The sequence below is a fragment of the Prionailurus bengalensis genome, chromosome X (assembly GCF_016509475.1).
Source record: "Prionailurus bengalensis isolate Pbe53 chromosome X, Fcat_Pben_1.1_paternal_pri, whole genome shotgun sequence".
NCBI classification, from domain to species: Eukaryota; Metazoa; Chordata; class Mammalia; order Carnivora; family Felidae; genus Prionailurus; species Prionailurus bengalensis.
The window spans coordinates 6899963-6924083 of NC_057361.1; the positions used below are offsets into that span (position 1 = coordinate 6899963).

The window sequence follows — 24121 nt, forward strand, 5'->3', positions numbered from 1 at the left end:
GGAAATAATAAAGATTAGGGCAGAAACAACGACAAAAAAAAAAAAAAAAAAAAAGAACACATCAATGAAACCAGGGGATGATCCTTAGAAAAGATCAACAAATTGATAAACCTTTAGCCTGACTCATTCAAAAAAAAAAAAAAAAAGAAAGAAAGAAAAAGAAAAAAAAGAACTCAAGCAAAATCAGAAATGAAAGAGGTGAAGTAACACTGAGTACAAAACAGAAGAGAATATTATAAAAAACTACATGCCAACAAACTGGACAACCTAGAAGCAATGGACAAATTCTTAGAAACATTACCTCCCATGCGCGCCCAGGTGGCTTAGTATGTTAAGTGTCCAATTCTTTATTTTGGCTCAGGTCATGATCTCATGCTTCATTGGTTCGAGCTCCACATTGGGCTCTGTACTGACAGCACAGAATCTGCTTGGAATTCTCTCTCCCTCTCTCTGACCCTACCCCTACCCCTCTCATGCTCTCTCTCAAAATAAGTAAATAAACTAAAAAAAAATCTTAAATAAAATTTTTAAAAAGCAATGCTTTAAAAAAAAAATCATTAAAACTCCCAATAAGCAAAAATCCAACACGAGATAGCTTCACAAGTAAATTCTATGAAACCTTTAAAGAAGAGTTAATACCTATTCTCAAAGACAATGCAGAAGAGAAAGGATAGCTTCCAAATTCATTCTGAGGCCAGCATTACCCTGGTACCAAAACCAGATAAAGATACTACAAAAAAAAGAGAATGAGAAACCAGTATCTCTGGTTAACATAGATTCGAAAATCCTCAAAAAATACTGGCGAACAGAATCCAACAATATATTAGAAAAATCATTTACTCCGAATGGGATTTATTCTCAGACACAAGAGTTGTCCGGGATCTGCAAATCAATGTGATACATCACACATCAACATATATGATCATCTTAATATATACAGAAAAACCATCTGATGAAGTACAACATCCATTTTTTTTAATGTTAATTTTTGAGAGAGAGAGAGAGTGTGAGCAGGGAGGAACAGGGAGAGAGGGAGACACAGAATCCAAAGCAGGCTCCAGGCTCTGAGCTATCAGCACAGAGCCTGACGTGGGGCTCGAACTCCCGAACTGTGAGCTCATGACCTGAGTCAAAGTCAGTCAGTTAACTGACTGAGCCACCCAGGTGCCCCTATAACATTCATTCATGATAAAAGCTCTCAACAAAGTAAGTTTAGAGGGAATATACCTCAACATAATAAAAAAAACCCATAGCTAACATCATATTCCATGGTGACAAATTGAGAGCTTTTTCCCTAAGACCAAGAACAAGACAAGATTTCCACTCTCACCGATTTTATTCAACATAGTACTGGAAATCTTAGCTATAGCAATCAGATAAGAAATGAAAGGCATCCACATCGGCAAAGAAAAACTACCACGATTTGCAGATGACATACTATATACAGAAAACCCTAAAGACTCCACCATAAAACTACTTGAACTGATCAATGAATGTGGCTACAATATCAATATACAGAAATCCACTGCATTTCTATACACTAATAATGAAGCAGCAGAAAGAAATTAAGAAAATGATCCCATTTGGGGCTCCTGAGTGACTCAGTCAGTTGAGCATCCGACTTCACCTGAGGTCATGATCTTGCAGTTCATGGGTTCAAGCCCCACATCAGGCTCTGTGCTGACAGCTAGGAGCCTGGAGCCTGCTTCGGATTCTGTGTGTGTGTGTCTCTCTCTCTGCCCCTCCCCCACTCGTGCTCTCTTCTCTCAAAAATAAACACTTAAAAAAATTAAAAAGAAAATTATCCCATTTACAATTGCACCCAAAATAATAAAATACCAAAGAGGTAAAAGACCTGTATCATGAAAACGATAAAAAACACCGATGAAAGAAATTAAAGATGACATAAACAAATGGAAAGATATTCCATTTTCATAAATTGGGAGAATATTAAGATGTCCACTCTACCCAAAACAATCTATAGATTAAATGCAATCCCCATCAAAATACCAACAGCTTTTTTCACAGAACTAGACTAATTCTAAAATTTGTGTGGACCCACAAAAGATCCCAAATAGTCAAGCAATCTTGAAAAAGAGGAACACAACTGGAGGTATCACAATCCCAGATGCCAAGATATATTACAAAGCTGTAACAATCAAAACAGTGTGGTACTGACGAAAATAGACACATAGAGCAATAGAACAGAATTGAGAGCCCAGAAAGAAACCCATGACTATATGGTCAATTAATCTCCAGCAAAGGAGGCAAGAATATACAACGAGCAAGAGACAGTCTCTTCAACAAGTGGTGCTGGGAAATTTGGACAGCTACATGCAGAAGAATGAAACTTGATCACTTTTTTACAGCATACACAAAAATAAACTCAAAATGGATTAAAGACCTAAATGTGAGACCTGAAACCATAAAAATCCTCAAAGAGAGCACAGGAATTGATTTCTCTGACATAGTCAATAGCAACATTTTCCTAGATAGGTCTCCAGAAGAAAGGGAAACAAATGCAAAAATCAACTATTGGGACCTCATCAAAATAGAAGGCTTCTTCTGCACTGCAAAGGAAATAATTAACACATCTGAAAGACAACCTACTGAATGAGAGAAGATATTTGCAAATGACATATCCAGTAAGGGGTTAGTTTCCAAAATATATAAAGAACTTATACAACAACACCAAAAACGCAAATAACCCAGTTAAAAAAATGGGCAGACGATGGGCGCCTGGGTGGCCCAGTTGGTTGAGCGTCTGACTTCAGCTCAGGTCATGATCTCACAATTTGTGGGTTCGAGCCCCGTGTCAGGCTCTGTGCTGACAGCTCAGAGCCTAGAGCCTGCTTCGAACTCTGTGTCCCCCTCTCTGTCTGCACCTGCCCCGCTCATGCTCTGTCTCATCACTCTGTCAAGAATAAACATTTTTAAAAAACAGACAGGAGACATAAACAGACATTTCTCCAAAGAAGACGTGCAGATGGCCAACCAACACATGAAAAGACGCTCGTTGATACTACCTGAAGCAATCTACACAGTCAATGCAATCCCTACCAAAATACCACCAGCATTCTTCACAGAGCTAGAACAAACAATCCTAAAATTTGTATGGAACCACAAAAGACCCCGAATAGACAAAGCGATCTTGAAAAAGAAACCCAAAGCAGGAGGCATCACAATTCCAGACTTCAGGCTATACTACAAAGCTGTAATCATCAAGACAGTATGGTACTGGCACAAGAACAGACACTCAGATCAGTGGAACAGAATAGAGAACCCAGAAAAGGACCCACAAATGTATGGCCAACTCTGACAAAGCAGGAAAGAATATCCAATGGAATAAAGACAGTCTCTTCAGCAAACGGTGCTGGGAAAACTGGACAGCGACATGTAGAAAAATGAACCTGGACCACTTTCTTACCCCATACACAAAAATAAACTCAAAATGGATGAAAACGTAAAGGTAAGACAGAAAGCCATCAAAACCCTTGAGGAGAAAGCAGGCAAAAACCTCACTGACCTCAGCCACAGCAACTTCTTACTCAACCCGTCTCTGGAGGCAAGGGAAACAAAAGCAAAGATGAACTATGGGACCTCATCAAGATAAAAAGCTTCTTTCCAGCTAAGGAAACAATCAGCAAAACTAAAAGGCAACCGACAGAATGGGAGAAGATATTTGCAAACGACATAGCAGATAAAGGGTTAGTATCCAAAATCTATAAAGAACTTCTCAAACTTAATACCCAAAAAACAAATAATCCCGTGAAGAAACGGGCAAAAGACCTACATAGACTTTTCCAAAGAAGACATCCAGATGGCCAACACATGAAAAAATGCTGAACATCACTCATCATCAGGGAAATCAAAACCACGATAAGATACCACCTCACACCTGTCAGAAGGGCTAAAATGAACAACTCGGGCAACAGCCGATGTTGGCAAGGCTGCGGAGAAAGAGGATCTCTTTTGCACCGCTGGTGGGAATGCAAACTGGTACAGCCACTCTGAAAACAGTATGGAGGTTCCTCAAAAAACTAAAAACAGAACTACCCTATGACCCAGCAATTGTACTACTAGGTATTTATCCAAAGGATACAAAAATGCTGATTTGAAGGGGCACATGCACCGCAATGTTTACAGCAGCACTATTGACAACAACCAATGTTGTTGAGCCCAAATGTCCATCGATGGATGAATGGATAAAAACATGTGGCACGTATGTATGTATATGTATATACATATATGTGTATATATACATATATATATGTGTGTGTATATATATATACACACATATATACATATACATACACACACACACACACACACACACACACACACACACACACACACAATGGAGTATTACTCAGCAATCAAAAAGAATGAAATCTTGCCATTTGCAACTACCTGGATGGAACTGGAGGTTCTTATGCTAAACAAAATTAGAGAAAAGACAAATATCATATGAATTCACTCATGTGAGGAATTTAAGATACAGAACAGGTGAGCATAACGGAAGGGAAGCAAAAGTAAAATAAAAACAGGGAGGGGGACAAAACAGAAGAGAATGTTAAATACAGAGAACAGAGGGGTTGCTAGAGGGGCTGTGGGAGGGGGCATGGGCTAAATGGGTAAGGGGAGCATTAAGGAATCAAGTCCTGATCTCATTGTTGTACTATATGCTAACTTGGATGTAAATTAAAAAATTAAAAAAGAAAAAAAGAGTCACCGTTCCTGTTCTTGTATGTGAACCGAGTTTTCTCTACACCTGCTCAGGTCCCAATGCTCAAGCTCTATCAATACGAAAACAGTTCTTGCAAAGGCTTTTCCCTGACTTTATGCACAGAGCTGGTATCATGTGCACATGTAACTTACTCAAACACAGCCGTGTTTAGTGAGGGGTGGGGTGGGTAGGAGAGGGGACAACAGGTGAGGAGGACACCATCCCTGGGATCCTGCCGGCCAGCTTTCCACCTGTTAGCCTGTGCCCACATACTGCACGTTGGAGAAGCCTCTAGAGAGAATACGTGAATGGCCTTTGAGGTTCCTCTACCACTGATGGAGCAGTGAAGTGACTTCTCTGGTGGCAGCCAAGCGGCCCCAGAGGCACACTGACCAGGGAAGAGTTAGAGGGGATCTTGAACTTGTCCCCAGGGGTCAATGGTAAGGACAGCCAACAGTCTGATGTAGACCTCTTCATGAATGTGCTGAAGCATCCTAGGCAGCAAGACCTTTAAATGATTTAATTTCTGAATGAAACTGCTGTTGTTTTTACTGTAACGTATGCAAAGTCCTGCACAGGATGACCATACAAAATACGAGGCTGGATCTCAGGAGCAATGTTAAAAGATCCAAGGGTGACCAGATACGAACCAAAAACCCTCACTGCCACTTCCGTTACATCTCTACCATACACTTTTGCAAATGTCAGTGGTTAACTTTACAAACTTAAACTCTGTGCTTCAGAAATTCCTCGAAAAGCCTGACTCAACAGACGTTAATTAACAACATGTCACTATAGCTCTGAACTCATAGCCGCTCTTTTTGTATGTTCTTTCCATAATCAAAAACACCGACGACAGGGGCGCCTGGATGGTTCCGTTGGTTGACTATCCAACTGCTGATTTTGGGTCAGGTCACAATCCCTGCTTCAAGTGTGGAGCCGGCTTGGGATTCTCTCTCTCCCTCTCCCTCAGCCCCTCCCCTGGTCATTCTTTCTCTCAAAAACAAAACAAAACGAAACAAAAACACCACTGATGCGTTCCTTGCTTTTCTCAAAAGGCGTTCCTTATAGGCTTTCTTTTTCCTCCAAATTTTTCTCAAACTGGCATTTCCATTGCTTATTCTATTCCCGGCTTTTCTATCGTGTACCATAGACCGTGAGATCCTTGAGGGCCAGGATTGCAGTCTCTGTTCCCCGCACCCCACAAGGCTCCCAGGACAGGGCTTGGTGGCCATGTGGGCAGTCATGGGTCACCACTACCAGAAGCAAGTGCCCCTCCATCCACACAGTGGAGTATTTATTATTTAGCCATAAAAACAACGAAGTTCAGACTCCAGCTACAATGTGGGTAAACCCTGAAAACATGATGCTAAGTGAAAGAAGCCACACAGAAAAGGACAAGTAGGTGTCCATTTAGAAGAAATGCCCAGAAGAGGTAAATCCATACAGAGAGAAAGTAGATTAGCAGTTGCGGGGGGAGGGGGGGGCGGAGAATGGGAAGGGGTTGAAAATGGGTACAGGGTTTCTTCTTGGAGTGATGAAAATGTTCTGGAATTAGATAGTTGCACAACTTTGTGAATATACTAAAACCGACTGAAGTTTAATGTTAAAAAGATGAATTCATGGTATGTGAATTAGACCTCAAATTCTTTTAAGTTTATACATCTTGAGAGACACAGAGCAAGCACACACATAAGCGGGAAAGGGGCAGCGAGAGAGAGGGAGAGAGAATCCCAAGCAGGTTCTGTGCTCTCAGCGCTGAACCCAACTCGGGGCTTGAACTCACGAACCATGAGGTCATGACCTGAGCCGAAATCAAGAGTTGGATGTTTAACTGACTGATCTGCCCAGGCGCCCCTTTATCTCAATTTAAAAAAAAAAAAGCAGAGGACAGAGGCAAAAGCTACATGTGACTGAGACCAGTCTTCTCCACAGCTACAAGTTTGAGGCAACCCCACCAGGGAACAGCAACTTTGGTGCTTGTGTAACTCTCCAAATTCAAAGTGCTTTTCAATGTTTATTTTTTTGAACCAGCACAAGCGGGGTCAGGGGGAGGTGCGGACAGAGGATCCAAAGAGGGCTGTGTGCCAACAGGCTGACAGCAGAGAGCCCGATGCGGGGCTGGAACCCATAAACCGCAGGATCACGAACTGAGCCGACGTCTCAACCGACGGAGCCACCCAGGTGCCCCCAAATGCAAAGACTTTTAAGACATTTCCTTATCCTACTATTTTCCCAAAAATAAACTGATCGCCCAAATGGAGTTCCAATTTCAAAGACAAACTCTTCTTCCTTCCTGGCTGTGAGTCACCCCATGACGTCAGCCTTGCTGAGGGCTTTGGCTAGGGAGCGGGGAAGGGAAGGAAGGAAGGAGGCCTTAAGAGTGTCCGCAAGGAATCGATGCCCCATTTGCTCACCTCTCTACTGGATCTGTCTGCTTCCTCTAAAAGCTCTGGGTGCATATTCCCGACCTCAGAGGGGCAGGCCCGCTCGACAGCTCGCTGACAGAACGAGAGCAAGATTACTGACTGGCCCTGTTCCTTGCTGGTGACTGGGGCTCGGGCAGACTGGGACTATTTTTATTATTATTTCTAATGTTTGACTTGACTTCCAGAAATGGGCTCAACCACTTTAAAACATCAGGCGGGGGGGCGGGGGGGGGCGGGTGCCTGCGTGGCTCAGTCAGTTAAACATCTGACTCTTGATTTCGACTCGGATTGTGAGATCAAGCCCCTTGCGTCAGGCTCTGCACTGAGCGTGTGGAGCGTGCTTGGGATTCTCTCTCTCTCCCTCTCTCTCTGCCCCTCCTTTTGCTCTTTTGCTCGCTCTCTCTCCCTTAAAATAGATAAACAAACTTAAAACACCAGGACGGAAATCAAACAAAACTGAATGTATCAAGATAAAAATTTCTGGCTCATTCCCCAGGTGGGACTATGCTAACAGCAATTTCCCCTCCCTTCTCCCACCCCCCCCCACCCCCCGACCCCGGTGGTTCTTTAAGCCTTGATGAATCATTCGCACTAAATAAAAGTCGATGAACATACAGCCTCTATCTTGCAGCTTTAGCCAGAACTACCATTTTCCTTCGAGGTTTGCAATTACAACCAGATGATACCCGTCTCCGGGAAGCCATCTATCAATTTATCACTATGTTTTTTGGCCCTGAGAATAAACCAAGCTCGCCACCTGAAAACAAACCCTCCTTCAACGTATCTGAATTGCAGGAATGCAAAACAAAACAAAACAAACCCTCTAAAGTCACTTCCAAACAACCTTCTGCATATTTCCTTCACTCTCAAATGTCAACATTATTTCTGTACAAAGCCGTCTGGTTGGTGTGTTTGCCTTTGCTTTCACACACGCGTGTGCATGCATATGCGTGTGTGTGCGCACGCGCAGTTCACTCAGACAACACATAGGGGAAAGCAAATGTACGGATCTAAGCTTTCTGAAAGCCTAATTACTCTAAGACGTTGGTTCTGAACTGGGGTCACTGTGCCCCCAAGGGGTAGCTGTTGAGGTCTCGGTTGCCACAATCAGGAAGGCGCGACGGGCATGGAGTGGGCACAGACGTGCCACATCCCACGGTGTCCGAGTCGGCCCTCGGAACAAGTCGGCCCCCAGCCCCAAATGCCAACAGTGCTGAAGAGGCTGCTCTGGAGACAGACACACAGACGGGACGTGGGCTGAACAGAGGCGGCGGCCCACCCCGCCAGCCCCGGTGCCCGCTGACGGAACGCAAAGCAGTCCCCACGTCCCAGAGCATGCTCAGTTGCCCTTAATTTCTTTTTATTTTTTTTCTTTTTGGAGGGAGGGAGGGAGGGAAGGAGAGCACACGTGCGCATGCGTGGGGGACACACTGAAAGCATACTCAGCATGGAGCCCGACTCCCAAGTCAGGCTCTGTGTTACAACCTTGAGATCATGACCTGAGCCGAGACCAAGAGTCACATGCTCAACCGACTGAGCCACCCAGGCACCCTTCAGCCAACATTCTTAAACATTCTCTCTTAGCTTCTCTCTTGCTATTTTGTTATAATACATATGTGTCTTGGGGGCACCTGGGTTGCTCAATCGGTTGGGCATCCGACTTCGGCTTAGGCCACGATCTCACAGTTTGTGGGTTCGGGCCCCGCATCAGGCTCTGTGCGGACAGTGCGGACCCTACCTGGGATTCTCTGCCTCTCCCCGACTTGTGTGCACACTCGCTCTCTCTCTCAAAATAAACTTTAAAAAACATAAAATGAAATAAAATATGTATTTCTTATTTTAAAGAGAGAGAGAGAGAGAGCATGACCCGGGGAGAGAGGCTGAGGGACAGAGAGAAAATCTTAGGTAGGCTCTACGCTCAGTGCCTCTACACTCATGGGGCTCAGTCCTATGACCCCCGGATCATGACCTGAGTTGAAATCAACAATCAGACACTCAACCAACTGAGCCACCCCAGGCATCTCTCTCTCACTCCTTTTTAGACAACCCATGGGCAACCATAAAATTATAGCTACCAAAAACCTAAAGGATCAATCGGCTTGTACGTTACAAACCATCAGGTGAGTTACAACTTTGGGGATGTCAGAGTGGGGATTTTCAAACCTCTCCTCACCAACATTTTGGCTAAAACAAAACTTTATTACGAACCTCAACAGGGAGGAGAGTAGTCTATTAGCAAGAAGTTATTTCATAAGTTACAGTCTGGATTGTAAAAAAAAAAAACCCCAGATATAATCAATTAGATCCATGAGGCCACTTTAGTCAACACAAAAAACTCTGAGACGAAAAACTGACATCTCTAAGACAGTCTCCATCACACTCGAACATCTAACTTTTTCTATTTTTGATCTGATAAATAAATAGCGCCGTAACCTGGAAATTCAGTTCCACACAGCGACGGAGCTGAAAACGTGATGGTTTCAGGTAGCACTTCTTCCCATGTGAGGCCAGTTTTCACTGAAACCAAGAGGGCGGGCAAATGTTTCTCTGAGCTAACCCGGGAGGACAGATTAATGGGCTGTGGGCCTGGATGGGTTAGTATTTGGTTACCAACGCATTTCAGTATGCGCAGTTCTCCCCACAGGATTTCATGCCAATTCTGGAAGTGAATCATTTCCTAGATGCCTAAACGTCCACACTAGGATTCCACAGAACGCAGTCTGATGACCACAGAGAGGTCTGCAGACCCCAGCACTCAAGTCTTTCAGTGAAAAGGACAGATGGGAAGAGCCAGCGCTGGCAGACTGGGTCTTCATCTGAAACGTCCCACGTGAGCTGGGCATACCGAACCGTACCTGGAGCCACAGAGGTCCGGTCACACCATTCAGGGCCTTACAGCACAGCAGGCGTATGTGATGGGTCTGGAGTGACTATCTCACACTGATAAAGCCATCCAGCCAAGCGGGGGGAACCGCTTATAATTACATAAGTCTTGGGGTGCCTGGGCGGCTCAGTGAGTTAAGCGTACGACTCAGGCTCAGGTCATGATCTCGCAGTTTGTGGGTTCAAGCCCCACGTCAGGCTGTGTGCTGACAGCTCAGAGCCTGGAGCCTGCCTCCGATTCTTTGTCTCCCTTTCTCTCTCTCTGCCCCTCCCCTGCTCACGCTCTGTCTCTCTCTCTCTCTCTCAAAAATAAACATTTTAAAAAATTACACAGGTCTGCAGTGCTTAATAAGCGCCATTAAAATATTAAAAAGACAAGTGGGTAACAGAATACAAGAGGAGCATCATTGCTGCTATTGTAACTTTCCCCTCACACCCTCGAGGGTATTGCAGGTGTCACGGACACCTCTCCCACAACACATCACTTCCTGGTTTGATAAAGGACTTCCGGGTGGCCCCGGGGCTCCGCAATTTACCTGCATTGGCAGACAAGGCTCACCTTCAGACAACAGGCTCAGGGCCTCATCGGACACGTGCCCGCCGAGTCGCAGCACCTTCCTGGGAGTGAGGCTCTCACCGGGTGCGCTGGAGCCATCTGGGGACAGGTAGGGCTGCTCTGCGGCAGAGGTTGCCATGGATTCCCACCTAATCTCCTTCCTGGGAGACTGAAACTCCAGGCTGCATCCTGTCCAGCCGTAGAAGGCCAAAGACAAGAGAAATCCCTGGGCTGGGTTCAGTATCGCCTAGGAGGAAGGACAAAAAGACACGAGTCGGCCAGTCTGTGTACTGGGAATTTGAGCATTAACTCCACTCGGATGCTCACTCGGCTGCCTCACTTGGAAGTGACCCGGTTGGCTGCTTCAGGGCAAGACCAAGATTGGCTTTAGGTGCTGTACCTTCAGGAGGAGGCGGGGAGGGGAGAGCTGGAGGGGGTGGGGGAAGGGGATGCATGCGACACAGGGCAATCGAACCGATCCTATTTTCACCCCTGCCAGGTAGCTAGGCTCTCCTACACAGAGATGCTCTCCATCTTGTGCTTCTGAGTCAGAATGCGATTTAACAAAGGTACCTGAGGCTAAAAACGAGTCTAGGGGACGTTCCTCTATTTCCGTGTGCTAAGTACCCATGAAGTAAACCAAAGGAACCAAGAGAAACTCCAAACCAAAGCAAAGAGGTGGAGGCAGTGAATGCTCGTCTTATTATAAAGTTCTCATGGGTCAGATTCTCCCCAGTTCGGAAGCAGCAGAAATATCAATTCCGTACAAGACAACGTCTACCTCTCCACTAACAGTTTTGTTTTTTCATTACAAATGCAACACAGCGAAAACACTGGGAGGAATCTACTCATGGTGTTCCGACCTTATTTCCATTTTGTGTATTTTTTTAAATGTTTTTATTTATGTTTGAGACAGAGACAGAGCATGAACAGGGGAGGAGCAGAGAGAGAGGGAGACACGGAATCCGAAGCAGGCTCCAGGCTCTGAGCTGTCAGCACAGAGTCTGACGCAGGGCCCGAACCCACAGACCGCGAGACCGTGACCTGAGCCGAAGTCGGACGCCCAACGGACTGAGCCACCCAGGCGCCCCGATTTTATGTATTTTTTTAATGTTTGTTTATTTTTGAGAGAAACAGAGCAAGTGGGGGAGGGGCAGAGAGAGAGGTGGACAGAGGATCTGAAGCAGGCCCCACGCTGACAGCAGACAGCCGGATGTGGGACTCGAACCCATGAACCATTGAGACCATGACCTGAGCCAAAGTTGGACGTTCAACTGACTGAGCCACCCAGCTGCTTCACCGTTCTGTGTATTTCTATACGATATTTTTTTCACACGTGTTATTATGTAGTTGTAACTAGTGTAATTTTTATATCCTGCGTTTTTCACTTAAAACTACAGATTTCAGGGGCACCCAGGTGGCTCAGTCCATTGAGCGTCCAAACTCAGCTCAGGTCATGATCTCGAAGTTTGTGAGTTCAAGTGCTGAGTCGGATTATGCAGACAGCTCAGAGCCTGGAGCCTGCTTCAGATTCTGTATCTCCCTCTCCCTCTGCCCCTCCCCTGCTAGCACTCTATCTCTACCTCTCTCAAAAATAAGCATTTAAAGAATTTTTTAAAATATATTTTCAAAATACTAGAGATGTCATAATTGTCACATTTAACATCTACATAACACTCCACCAGGATGCAAAATTGTAATTTACTTAGCCATTTCCTTGTATTTGTTTCATTTGGGTTGCTTATAACACTTTATAATCACGGATGATGGGATCGCTTCTTGGCCTTTTGGCTAAGATCAAGTGTGGTACCTGTTCGTATCAGTTTAATAATCGCGGATGATGTTACAAGGCACACCTTCATCCCTATGGCTTTTTCATAGTCTGAAATATTTCTTCAAGTGAAATTCTCTGATATTTTGGGTCTGCTTGAAAGGTCTGAAAAACTGGGCCAAACTGATTTACCAGAGTTGTCCCCATTTAATAACGGTCCCCAAAATGAATGAGACTAGCTAGCTGGTACATCAAAGCCAGATACAGATACATACCGTTACATATTTAACCAACAACACATCATACTTTGGAGTGGTTTTTTTTCTCTCTGAACTTTACTTTTCAAGAAAAAAATTTTAAATCAAGGTTGACCTACCATTATAAACCACGTGGTCTTGGCTGCATTTCTCACAGGTCTCAAAAAGCTCCCGTTGATATCTGGTTGCATTTCAAGATAGAATAAAAGGCTTTCGTTGATGATGTTTGGCAACCAGCTGTCAGAAAGAAAAGAACCCAGGGTAAAGAGAACATGTAACCCAACTCATCTTTAAATGCTGGCGGTCAGGAAACCTGTCCTCCGAGACCACCAGGTCCTGGAGGGGAATCCACTTGGGCACGTGGAGGAACCAGCACATCCAGGATTTAATTTAAGAGACCTAACTCTTTCTGTAAAGCAGAGATCAGCGACTTCTTCCAAGGGTAACACGCAACACCACATCGGGTGTAAGGCTCTAACGTTATAGCTAATAACTCAAAATTCAATTTTCACTTGAAGAGTAATGTAATGTTTTGAGGGAGAGCTGCACCAATCTTGCTATTTCACGTGTGAACCGTTTGATGTTATTGTTGGTAGGCCAACGACATTTTAAATGAGGAGCTGTTGGGGCGCCTGGGTGGCTCAGTCGGTTGAGCACCGGCTTCAGCTCAGGTCACGATCTCACGGTCCGTGAGTTCGAGCCCCGCGTCGGGCTCTGTGCTAACAGCTCAGAGCCTGGAGCCTGTTTCAGATTCTGTGCCTCCCTCTCTCTCTGACCCTCCCCCATTCATGCTCTGTCTCTCTCTGTCTCAAAAATAAATAAACATTAAAAAAAAATTAAAAATAAAATGAGGAGCTGAGTGTATTTTGAGAGGGAGATCATTTCCATCTCGCCTAGGACAACGTCCAAACAAACCTCCCTATCACATCAATTATTAACACCACGAAGGCACGCCCTGTTTTGCAAAGTATTGATTCACCCCAGCAAAAGGTTTTCTGGTTCCCATCTGTTTTGCGTGGGTTACAGATCTATTTTCAAAGCATGCACCTGAAACTGGGCAGAATGCCAACTGTGGGGCCAACTGAGGTTTAGAGAAAAATGGCTCTCTCTATAGGTCTTGATGGAACCATGAATCATCCCACCAAAAAATGTGCCCTTGTCCTAGATCTTCTCAGATCCAGGAATCCTGGGGTCAAGAATGATACAAACAGGTACATTTTAAAAGTGTGGTCCAGCGTTTTATTTCAGAGTTAGCCCTGGCAGTGGGCCGAAACACCAGATGCATGTTCACGGTATCTGGAAACTAAACTCAGGAGTTGTTTGTTCTGAGGGCTTTATATATAATCTGAGGAGATGTGAGTATCTTTCCAGGAGTTCACAGATTGTGGGCCTGCCTTCCTGTCTCTCGTGTATTTCCTCAAAGGGCACCTAGTGCAGTTTCAAAGATCTCCTTTCCAAAGACTCTCTGCTTTGCAACTTTTGGGTCACACTTAGAAAAGCAAAATGACAAGTTGTTTACGTATCCCTTCCCAGCAGCAATTAAAAAATAAAAAATAGAAGAAAGGTTACCAAATAATTAAAACCAGCATTATTTTGAAAAATCGGATCTTGATCACAGCTCCCATCCGTCTCTCGTTCTCTGTGTAAATGCCTTTTCTTCCTTTTAGTAAAGAGGCCACTGTGAAAAACAGAGGGGAACTGCATGTCACAGTCATTATTTGCATCTCCTGAGTGACAGGGAAGAGAGTCAACATGGACGTAAGCCCGAAAGCAAAGGCAGAAGAGCAGGCAACAGCCCAAGATACGGCCGTTCCTTCCCCCACACTCCAAGCTGGGGTCCTCGCAGACTCGAAGGGACACGGGGTCTTTAAAACGTTCAACCTCCCAAGAACTGTAGACTTCCAGAAGAGTTGCAAAGACAGTACAGAGACTTTCTGCATACCTATACCCAGACTCGTTCAACATTAACAATCTTACACACCGAGGGTCACATTCATCACCGGGGAGAAATTAGCAATGGTCCATTACTATTAATTAAGCTCCAAATTTTATTTGGATTCTACCGATTCGAAAACTGTATTTTTAGGGGAACCTGGGTGGCTCAGGTCACGATCTCACAGTTTGTGAGTTTGAGCACCATGTCAAGGTCTCTGCTGTCAGCATGGAGGCTGCTTCAAATTCTCTCTCTTGCCTCTCTCTCTCAAAAATAAACATTAAAAAAAATCTATATATTTAGGGGCATCTGGGTGTCTCAGTCGGTTAAGCGTCCAACTTTGGCTCAGTTCATGATCTCACAGATCACGAGTTCGAATCCCCTATGGGGCTCTGTCAGCTTCAAATCCTCTTTCTCCCTCTCTCTCTCTGCCCTTCCCCTGCCTTCTCTCTCTCAAACATTAAAAAACAAAACTATATTTTTAAAGGTTTATATTTTCTATTACAAAAATAATGCACACTGTTTTGAAACATTGAAAGATTAAAAATGTCTCATTATAGACAAGTTGGAAAATACTTTACTTTTTAATGTTTATTTATTTTTGAGAGAGTCAGAGTGAGAGCAGGGGAGGGGTAGAAAGAGGGAGACACAGGATCCGAAGCAGACTCCCAGCTGTCAGGCAGAGCCCGACGTGGGGCTCAAACTCACAAACCGCGAGATCATGACCTGAGCCGAAGTCAGACGCGTAACCAACTGAGCCACCCAGGCGGTGCCTCAACAAGTTGGAAAACATTAAAAAAGGTTAGAGGAAAATCAACGAGCTATTGTCTATCCTGAGACAAGCACTGTTAGCATCTTACTGTCATGTCGTTCTTATCAGTCCTTTACCTAGACATGATTTTTTTTTTAATTTTTTTTTTTCAACGTTTATTTATTTTTGGGACAGAGAGAGACAGAGCATGAACGGGGGAGGGGCAGAGAGAGAGGGTGACACAGAATCGGAAACAGGCTCCAGGCTCTGAGCCATCAGCCCAGAGCCTGACGCGGGGCTCGAACTCACGGACCGCGAGATCGTGACCTGGCTGAAGTCGGACGCTTAACCGACTGCGCCACCCAGGCGCCCCAACCTAGACATGATTTTTGTTTGATATAATTGACTCAGTACTTTTATGCAAATCTGTATAAAAAGTTGCTGTACTTAACATACTGTTTTTATTTTAATTTTATTTTTTTATTTTAGAGAGAGGGAGAGAGTGCACAAGCAGGGGAGGGGGCAGAAGAAGAGAGAGAATCTTAAGCAGGCTCCACACTCAGCAGAGAGCACTGAATCCCATGACACTGGCATCATGACTGGAACCAAAATCAAGAGTTAGATACTCAACCAACTGAACCACCCAGACGCCCCAATATACTGTTTTTAAACGCAACGTGGAGGAAAAAAATTGATCCAAAGAGCCACATGATTTCCTACTCTTAGTGGCAGAGCACTTGAAATGTTTTGAAGTTCTACAATCAACCGACCTTTCCATTAAGGGGCACTTCTTTTTATTTTTTCTTTTAATTTTTTTAAATGTCTATTTTTGAGAGAAAAAGAGACAGAGCATGAGCAGGGCAGAGGCAGAGAGGGAGGGAGACACAGAATCGGAAGCAGGCTCCAGGCTCTGAGCCGTCAGCACAGAGCCCGACACGGGGCTCAAACCCACGAACCGTGAGATCATGAGCTGAGCCGAAGTCGGACGCTTCGGCTGAGCCACCCAGGTGCCCCAAGGTGCACTTGTTCATTCTCATTCTGCACAGGAGAGATCCATGCAGCTTGAGCAGGTTGGAAGTTTGCCCCAGGTCACGCCTCTGTGAGGATGGGGTGGAACCAGAATGCCAAGTCCCCAGCCTCAGCTCAGAGTTCTTTCCAGGGCATCCTGCTGGCTCACAACATCCTTCTTACTCAGTCCTTACTATTTGCACCCGACTCCTTTCCTGCACTCTACTTCCTGTTTCCTGCCCAACTGAGTAAAGACACAAGGCCAAGCACCTCACGGGAGTAACCAGGCTCACTCTTCAGGCCACACCCCATCCCTTCCCTGCCCGCCCCCCCCCCGCCCCCCCGGCTCCCCACTCCTCTCCTTCCGCTCCTATCTGACCTCCACAGTTTTCCAAGGGCACTCCTGGGGCCTCCAAGGCACCCCAAGGGCAGACCCAGGATGAGCCTAGACGGAAGTGAAAAGTCCACTGGCCCTGGCCTTGAGCTATTAAACATTGGCAAAGAACTTGTGTAGCCCATGACCAGATAGGCTTGCTCGCTTTCACTTATTAAACCTGCTCATTTTCTCCAAGTGTATTGTACTTATGTCTCTAGAGGATGACAAATGAGGTCTAGGGTCCTAGATGATTCCAGGAGCACAACGCATGCCATTATCGGAGCCCAAGGCATGGGGCCATAGCCCTGGTCACGCACCCAGACAGCTTCCCTCCTGCTCACCTGCGGTCACGGTCTTCCAGAATAGGATGGGGTTGGCCCCCAGGACGAGCAGCAGCGGCAAGTATGTGGTGACATAGTGCGGGATGGCGAGCTCCGGATCCCGTTCACACCTGAGGGAGGAGGACCAAGCCATTCTTGAAAACAAGGCTTTGCCTAAAATATACACACTTACCTGGAAGCTGAGATCAGAGGGTGAGAGAGAAAAGGCAAATGCGTAAATCTTCTTCTGACTCTGCCAGAAGGAAATGTGACTCACACCTTATGTCTGCAAAGGAGCAATCAGTCAATCACTGAAGAACAGGAGAGACCAATCATGTTTCTATTTGTCCTGTAAATGTGAGGCCCTCTAGGGCATTCCACGGGGGAGAGATTTTAAAGGTCACTGCTAACAAAAGGAAAGATAGGAAAGGACACTCGAAAAGGGGAGTCCCCCCACTGGGTCTCTTCAAGGAAAAAAAGACACAAATGGGAATGCAAACTGGTGCAGCCACTGTGTAAAACATTATGGAGGTTCCTCAAAAAATTAAAAACCGAGCTACCCTACGACCCAGAAATTGCACTACTAGGAATTTACCCAAAGGATACATAAGTGCTGATTCGAAGGGGTACGTGCACCCCAATGTTTATAGTGCTGCTATCCACAATACCCAAATTATGTAAAGAGCCCAAATGTCCATCAACTGTCGAATGGGTAAAGAAGATGTGATATACATACAATGGAATACTACTCGGCAATGAAAAAGAATGAAATCTCGCCATTTGCAACAAAGTGCGTGGAACTAGAGTGTATTATGCTAAGCAAAATAAGTCAGAAAAAGATATCACGTGTTTTCACTCGTATGTGGAATCTGAGAAACTCGACAGATGAACGTAGAGAACGGAAGGAAAAATAAGATAACAACAGAGAGGGAGGCAAACCATAAGACTCTTAAATACAGAGAACAAACGGAGGGTTGATGGGGGTGGGGAAAATGGGTGATGGGCATTAAGGAGGGCACTTGTTAGGATGAGCACTGGGTGTGATATGTAAGTGATAAGTCAATTAAAAAAAAGGCCAGTCCTGTGAATAAGATCCAGTCTCTCCCCTTTAGCGCCTCAAAATACCCAGCCCTCATATTCCAAGGGAAATGTGTTGCCATGGTTGTGTAGAGCAATCACAGCAGAGGTGCTTTTCAGGGGAAGGACCAGAACTTCTACTGAAGGATCATGGGACTCGTCAGTCAGCAGGTGGGGTAGCAGAGTGCCACACAGGCACGGCTTATCCACGTGGGAGCTAGGAGCGAAGAAACGCATAACGTCAGAGAGCGACGAGGAAGAGAGAATCAGAGGCAAAGGGGAGAGAGGACCGCTCAGGCCCAACCCAGGTAGGAGGTGCAAAAGCAGATGAGGGAGCAGCCTCTGTGGCCACAGAAGGCAGAACGATAAAAATGCACACACGCACTCTTGTCCTAACATGCCTGGAGTGGTCCAGTCCAGAAGGGGAAAATGACTGAATGCAAAACAACTTGGGTGGGAAAAACGCACGGCCACCTTTTCTCGCCATGAGAAGGAACACAACACCATCTCACAAGGCTACCTTCCTTTTAATGGAAGTTTTCACTTTCAGCTGTGCAGGTTCAAATGTGGTCTGGAAAGGCTTGAGGGGACAAAGAGAATCAAGCAGCAGAAAAGCCATGATTTGGGGCGCCTGGGTGGCTCACTCGGTTGAGCATCTGACTTCAGCTCAGGTTATGATCTCACTGTTGTGGGTTCCAGCCCCGCGTCAGGCTCTGTGCTGGCAGCTCGGAGCCTGGAGCCTGCTTTGGATTCTGTGTCTCCCTCTCTCTGCCCTGTCATGCTCTCTCAAAAAATAAAATAAACTGCTAAAGAAAAAAAAAAAAAGGAAAAAAAGAAAAGCCATGACTCTGACCAAAAGACAAAAGTAAGCGATGATTGAGTGAGTGGGGACAGCAGTTTGCACAGGCCCGGGAGCAGCCTCCTAAGGACCAAGGGGGCACCTGGGAGTGAGCCCCACAGCGATGGCTCCCTCATGCTCAGGTGCAACCTTCCCAGGAGGCTCCAGGAGCCCAAGGATAAAGCTCGCGGGAGTGATGAAAGCTCCCTTTCCACTATTAACCATTAAGCGCACCCCACTATAACAGCCACGGACACCGTACTTGTCCTCGTAAAGTTCCTCAGAGCAGCTGTATGGATGCAACTACACAGACTTTGGGAGTATCCGCCATCGAGAAGGCAACACCAATTTGGAGACATCCGAGTAGCTACAAGAAGTCAAAAAAGGGGGAGAAATTGTCCAACCACGAGTCAGCAAACGTTTTCCGTAAGGGAACTTTTACCGTATTTCATGCTCCCCGGGCCACCCATTCTCTGTCAAAACTACTCTGACACTGCAGTGTGAAAGCAGTCATAAACCATGCATAAACAAAGGGCATGACTGTGTTCCAATAAAACTTTATTTATAAAAACAAGCAGAGGACCAGATTTGTCCTCAGGCTGGGCTGTGATCCTTGTCTACACTGCCCTAAGATCCCAGACAGAGACCATGTCCCCACCTGTTGCAGTTTTCCATTGGAAGCTAGAGCACACATCCTTGGAAGGGCCGTGAGCCCTTACAGAGGACTGACTGCACTGAGGAGATTTTTGAGGACGTTGAAGAAATACCTAAGACAATTTCAGATTATCTGTTTCCCTGGATCTGTGTTCAGGATAGCGGGAATACAGCTGGAAGAGAAGCGGCAAAGTGAAGCAAGCTGACGCTTAGATCCAGCTCTTCTAAGAGCAATCTTTCGGTTTCTCCGAGCCATTTCGAATTCATCCTTAGGATGTTAAACTCCCCTGCTCATCCAGATGAAGCTGGCCTGAAGCGTAACAACTAAAGGGTGTGCATGAGGAAGCCCCATCGATATGGAGAGGAACACACCTAACGCTGGGTGCACACCCTGACATGAGGACGCACCTCAAGCCGGGTGCACATACTTGCATCCACAGGCACCTACAGAAACGTGAGAGGCTGAGGCCGGGAAACGAACTCCAGGGTACAAGTGCTGTAGCGAGCGCCCCAGGGCGGGTCTAGGCAGGTCCGTGAACAATGGCCTGACCTGCAAGGTGCCCACTCCTCTCAGGGCCTGTGTATTTGTCGCCAGAGAACAATGAGTCAGGGAGCAGGGAGTCCCCGCTTACCTGGACACGGACGGGTAGTAGAGCATGACCACTCCCTCCACGCACAGCAGGACGGCCAGGCCCCAGGCCATGATGTGGTAAAGCAGGATGGTGCTAGGAGAGAAGCAGAATCAGGGGGGCGGGGCCTGGCCTGAGAAGAGCTACGGAGATGCCCAGCCTCACAAAGTACCAGACCAACTCCCGGGGCCCCCCCAGCCATCAGGAAAAGTTACACTGAGCAAACCCTTGGTAAAGACCTGCCCCATTCTACCTCTGAGTTTTCCTTTTGTAACTGAGATGAAATTCACGGAACATAAGAGTAACCAAGTTCAAGGGAGGCTCTGTCGCCTTGGGCAACTTCACATTATGTCCCCTCCTCTCCCCAGTTCTGAAACAGCTACGGCCCCAGAAGGACGTGCCCGCAGGCAGTCCCCGTTCCTCCCGCCCCCAGCCCCAGCAACCACCCGCCTCCTGTGTGTGTCTTTGGCTTCTCCCACTCTGCACAATCCGTGTAAATGGTGGCACACAACACGTGGCCCTCTATGTCTGGCTTCTTTCTCTTAACGGGAGTCTTTCAAGCTTGACAAGAACAAGGCACCTCATCAGTCCTCCTAAGTACCCAGCTCACCCAATAAGCAAGGAGCTCCTATCCCCACACATTCCCAAAGGTGCATCTGTACCTAGAATTCACGGGTCTTAGTGCTAAGTGCAAACCAAGGTCTCTGAAGAAATGTGGGTTCGTTCCATGTTCCGGGAGAGCGGGAGCTCTCCTTTCTCGCCTCCCACCCCCACACCCCACCATTCCCTGCATGCTTAACATTCCTGGACCATCTCTACCCTCTGTCTTTGTCCTCCCACACGCCCCTCCCTTTCCTCCAGGGACTCAGTCAGCCCTGCAGATGGGGTCTGGGAGAGGGGTGCACAGCCATCTGTTAAAGAGCATTTAACCGGCCTCTTCTGTGCCACGGGACGGGGGCCCACTGCTCCGTCGAATGCGCTCACCGTCACCCATGACTGTACCAGGCTCCCGGCAAATAGTGCCACCCCCAACCCACTGGGATTTTTTTTTATTAAACTTTTTTAATGTTTATTTATTTTTGAGACAGAGAGAGACAGAGCAGGAACAGAGGAGGGTCAGAGAGAGAGGGAGACACAGAATCTGAAGCAGGCTCCAGGCTGAGCTGTCAGCACAGAGCCCGACGCGGGGCTTGAACTCACAGACCGTGAGATCATGACCTGAGCCGAAGTCGGACGTTTAATGGACTGAGCCACCCAGGCGCCCCAACCCACTGGGATTTTAACTCTGAAAACCAGCTGTGTAGGCAAGGGAACGGTCAGGGATCCGAGTGCAAGGGTGCCCTTCCACAAGCAGACAAGGGACGGCACACGGCAACGAGCTGCAGGAAGAAGCAACTTTTCGCAGCCAGTTCTCCGGAAGGCCACAAGGAAAGGACCCCAGCATGCTGTGCCTCTCGCGTTAGAACCGGTTCTGGAGCAGCCCTGCCCCTACCTCTCTGGGTTTGGGAGCTGATGGGGTGTGTCCCGTCCAGAAGTCAGAGGCTCTGCATCAAAGAAAGAAATGAAAGGAGCAGCTTTCTGCAAAGGCCTGGGTTGTTGAATAGAGCAGGAGCTCCGCATTCCAGAACCCAACCTTGGGCCGAGGGAGCCAGGGGTGTTGTCCAGGGGTGTTGTCCGCAGAGGTGGGAGGGAGCAGGCCAGGCGAGTACAGGCCTGGGGGCGGCCACAGACTACTCAGCGGTGCTCTGGCCCCAGATGGCCAAGCAAGGAGGGAGTCAGACTGGGCCCGGCTGCTCAGGCAGCAGCCACTTTAATAACCGATGTGACCCCGAACCCACACCAGGTCATGAGTCTCAAGTCCAATGCATCCACAATCAAGAGCAGCCGGTGGCTGAAGATGCTCATCTCTTTATCTGACCGCTAGACCGTTTTTATGTCCAGGCACGCGAGGGCCCTCCCCGGACCCCCTTTCCCCCACACTCCTATTCACAGAGCAAGTTGGGACTTCGATTTACGGCTTTTCCCACGATCTCAAGCAACTTCTGCTGTTGTTTAAAACCTGTACATCCCACACCTAGAGCCGCAGGAGTTTACATTTTAACTCTAAATCTGTCTTCATGACATTTCTTAGGATTAGGATTGAAAAAAAAAAAAAAAGATTCTCCTGTGCCAAAGAAAATAGCTAAGGACTGGAAGGATCTAGAAGGGAATACAGACTTTAATCCAGCCATACCTGCAAAGCCTGGCCCCCTGCCCTGGAATTCCTCGGGACCCTCCTGGGAGGCTGCAGTGTCTTAACCTCGGTATCGACCGCACCCTGGGCTCTGGAAGCAAGCTGGCTCTTAACAGAGGAGCCACACCCACAGCTCTGGCCCCTTGGAGCCCTCACACCAGGAAGCAGGGCTTCTGCCATGACGAGGCAGGGGCTGGGTCTCCGTGGCTACAGAGCGCCTGTCTTACTGCTCTGCTGTGATCCCTGCTCCTCTTTGATGGCAGAGCCGCTTCACTCTCAACAGTCTTCCTAGTCCCGGGCCCCTGCGCTTGCTCCTGTCCTTGCATCCGAATGTTTCACATCTTTGGCTGTTTGCCTCCCGCACGACCGGCCGGTCCTCGGACGCTAGGCCCTGCCAGCATCCTCTGAAGTGTGGAACCCCCCCCCCCACCCGCATCCTGCCTGTTCTCACGCTGTGCTCCAAAATGAGTTGCAAACACTGCTGGCTATGAGGAGGGCTTCCTGACGGCCTGTCCTGGTTTCTCAGGGCTCTGCCTGTCTTCTCGCTCCAGAGAGCTCTCGGGCTGCCCTGTCGGACCGCAGTCCTCCGTGGGTGGCGGTGGGGGTGAAGCAATGCCTCCTCCTGCGACAGAACCAGCTTCCTGGAGGTGCTCCAAGTCTCCTCTTATCTCCACAGCTGGCTGGCTGTGACACCTCTTGTTGTGCCCTAACTCCAATCCTTCCAAAACTGAGTGAGAAAGGTGTCACACAGGAACACACACTTATTTGCACTGGCCTCCGGGTCAAACACTTCTCATTGCTGCTAGTTGCCTACCCAAAGCCATTTCCCCTTTTTCCTTGGTAAAATAACCTTGATGGCATGCCAAATAGCAGCATGCTTGCCTAACAGACTATGTTTCCAATCCAACCTCCTCTTGCAGCTGTGACCATGAGACTAAATTCTGTCCATTCCAAAAATGGAATAGTTGTGTAAAATCCCCAGGGAGGCTGCTTAAAGGGAAATGGCTCAGGAGAAAACAGGCCCCTTATGCATTGCCCCTTCCTCTTTCCTGTGGCCTGGAATGCAGATGTGATGGCTGGAGCTCAAGGAGCTATATTGGGCCATGCCACCTTGAAGATGAAAGTCACACAATAGGATGATGCAGCAAGAGATAGAAGAAGCGTGGGTCCCTGATGTCCATTATAAGGGCCCGGGATTGCCTACCTCTGGCCTCCTTTGGCATGAAAAAAAACTTAAAGTTATTTTACGTATTCTATGTAGCCAAAACTAATCCTCATTGATATACCTGGTTGGCTGCCCTTGACCTTAACTCTCTTCCCTAGAGAATTTTCAAAACCAAGAATATCTAGGTTCTGTACACATGTATAAAAGCCTAGGACTGAAAGTAAAAAGGTAGAAGGAACAAGCACAAAAATAAACACTAAACTTCAGGCCAGAGACACCAAAGTTACTGATGATGATACATAAGGAATATCAACAATTTTAGAGCAAGAATCTACTTAAGTTTCCCAGTGTGTTCTACAGCCTGAATGTGATTTCTGTTTACTAATTTTGGCTTCTAAAGTGAATTTATTCAGGGGCCCCTGGCTGGCTCAGTCAGTGCAGTAAGCAACTGTTGACCTTGGGGTTGTGAGTTTAAGCCCCATGTTGGGTGTAGAGATTAAATCTCGAATCTTGAA

The 24121-nt window shown here is 46.9% G+C and overlaps 1 protein-coding gene and 1 non-coding gene across 4 annotated transcripts in view; one reads left to right on the top strand and one right to left on the bottom strand.

Annotated features, from left to right (window-relative positions):
• The window catches only part of GPR143 (G protein-coupled receptor 143), a 65047-nt gene that overhangs the window by 31422 nt on the left and 9504 nt on the right, over positions 1 to 24121 (bottom strand). For 2 of the 3 annotated variants that reach the window (XM_043571101.1, XM_043571103.1), the window contains exons 4-8: positions 20212 to 20304; positions 17032 to 17141; positions 14192 to 14300; positions 12742 to 12859; positions 10598 to 10841 (exon numbers count right to left, since the gene is read on the bottom strand). In XM_043571101.1, coding sequence (XP_043427036.1) covers positions 10598 to 10841; positions 12742 to 12859; positions 14192 to 14300; positions 17032 to 17141; positions 20212 to 20304 — 674 coding nt within the window. The remainder of the gene's footprint in view (positions 1 to 10597; positions 10842 to 12741; positions 12860 to 14191; positions 14301 to 17031; positions 17142 to 20211; positions 20305 to 24121) is intronic. The other variant, XM_043571102.1, reaches the window with a different exon arrangement.
• On the top strand, positions 12366 to 12553 carry LOC122478162. Its single transcript, XR_006295905.1, has one exon. It is a non-coding gene; the product is annotated as a U2 spliceosomal RNA (small nuclear RNA).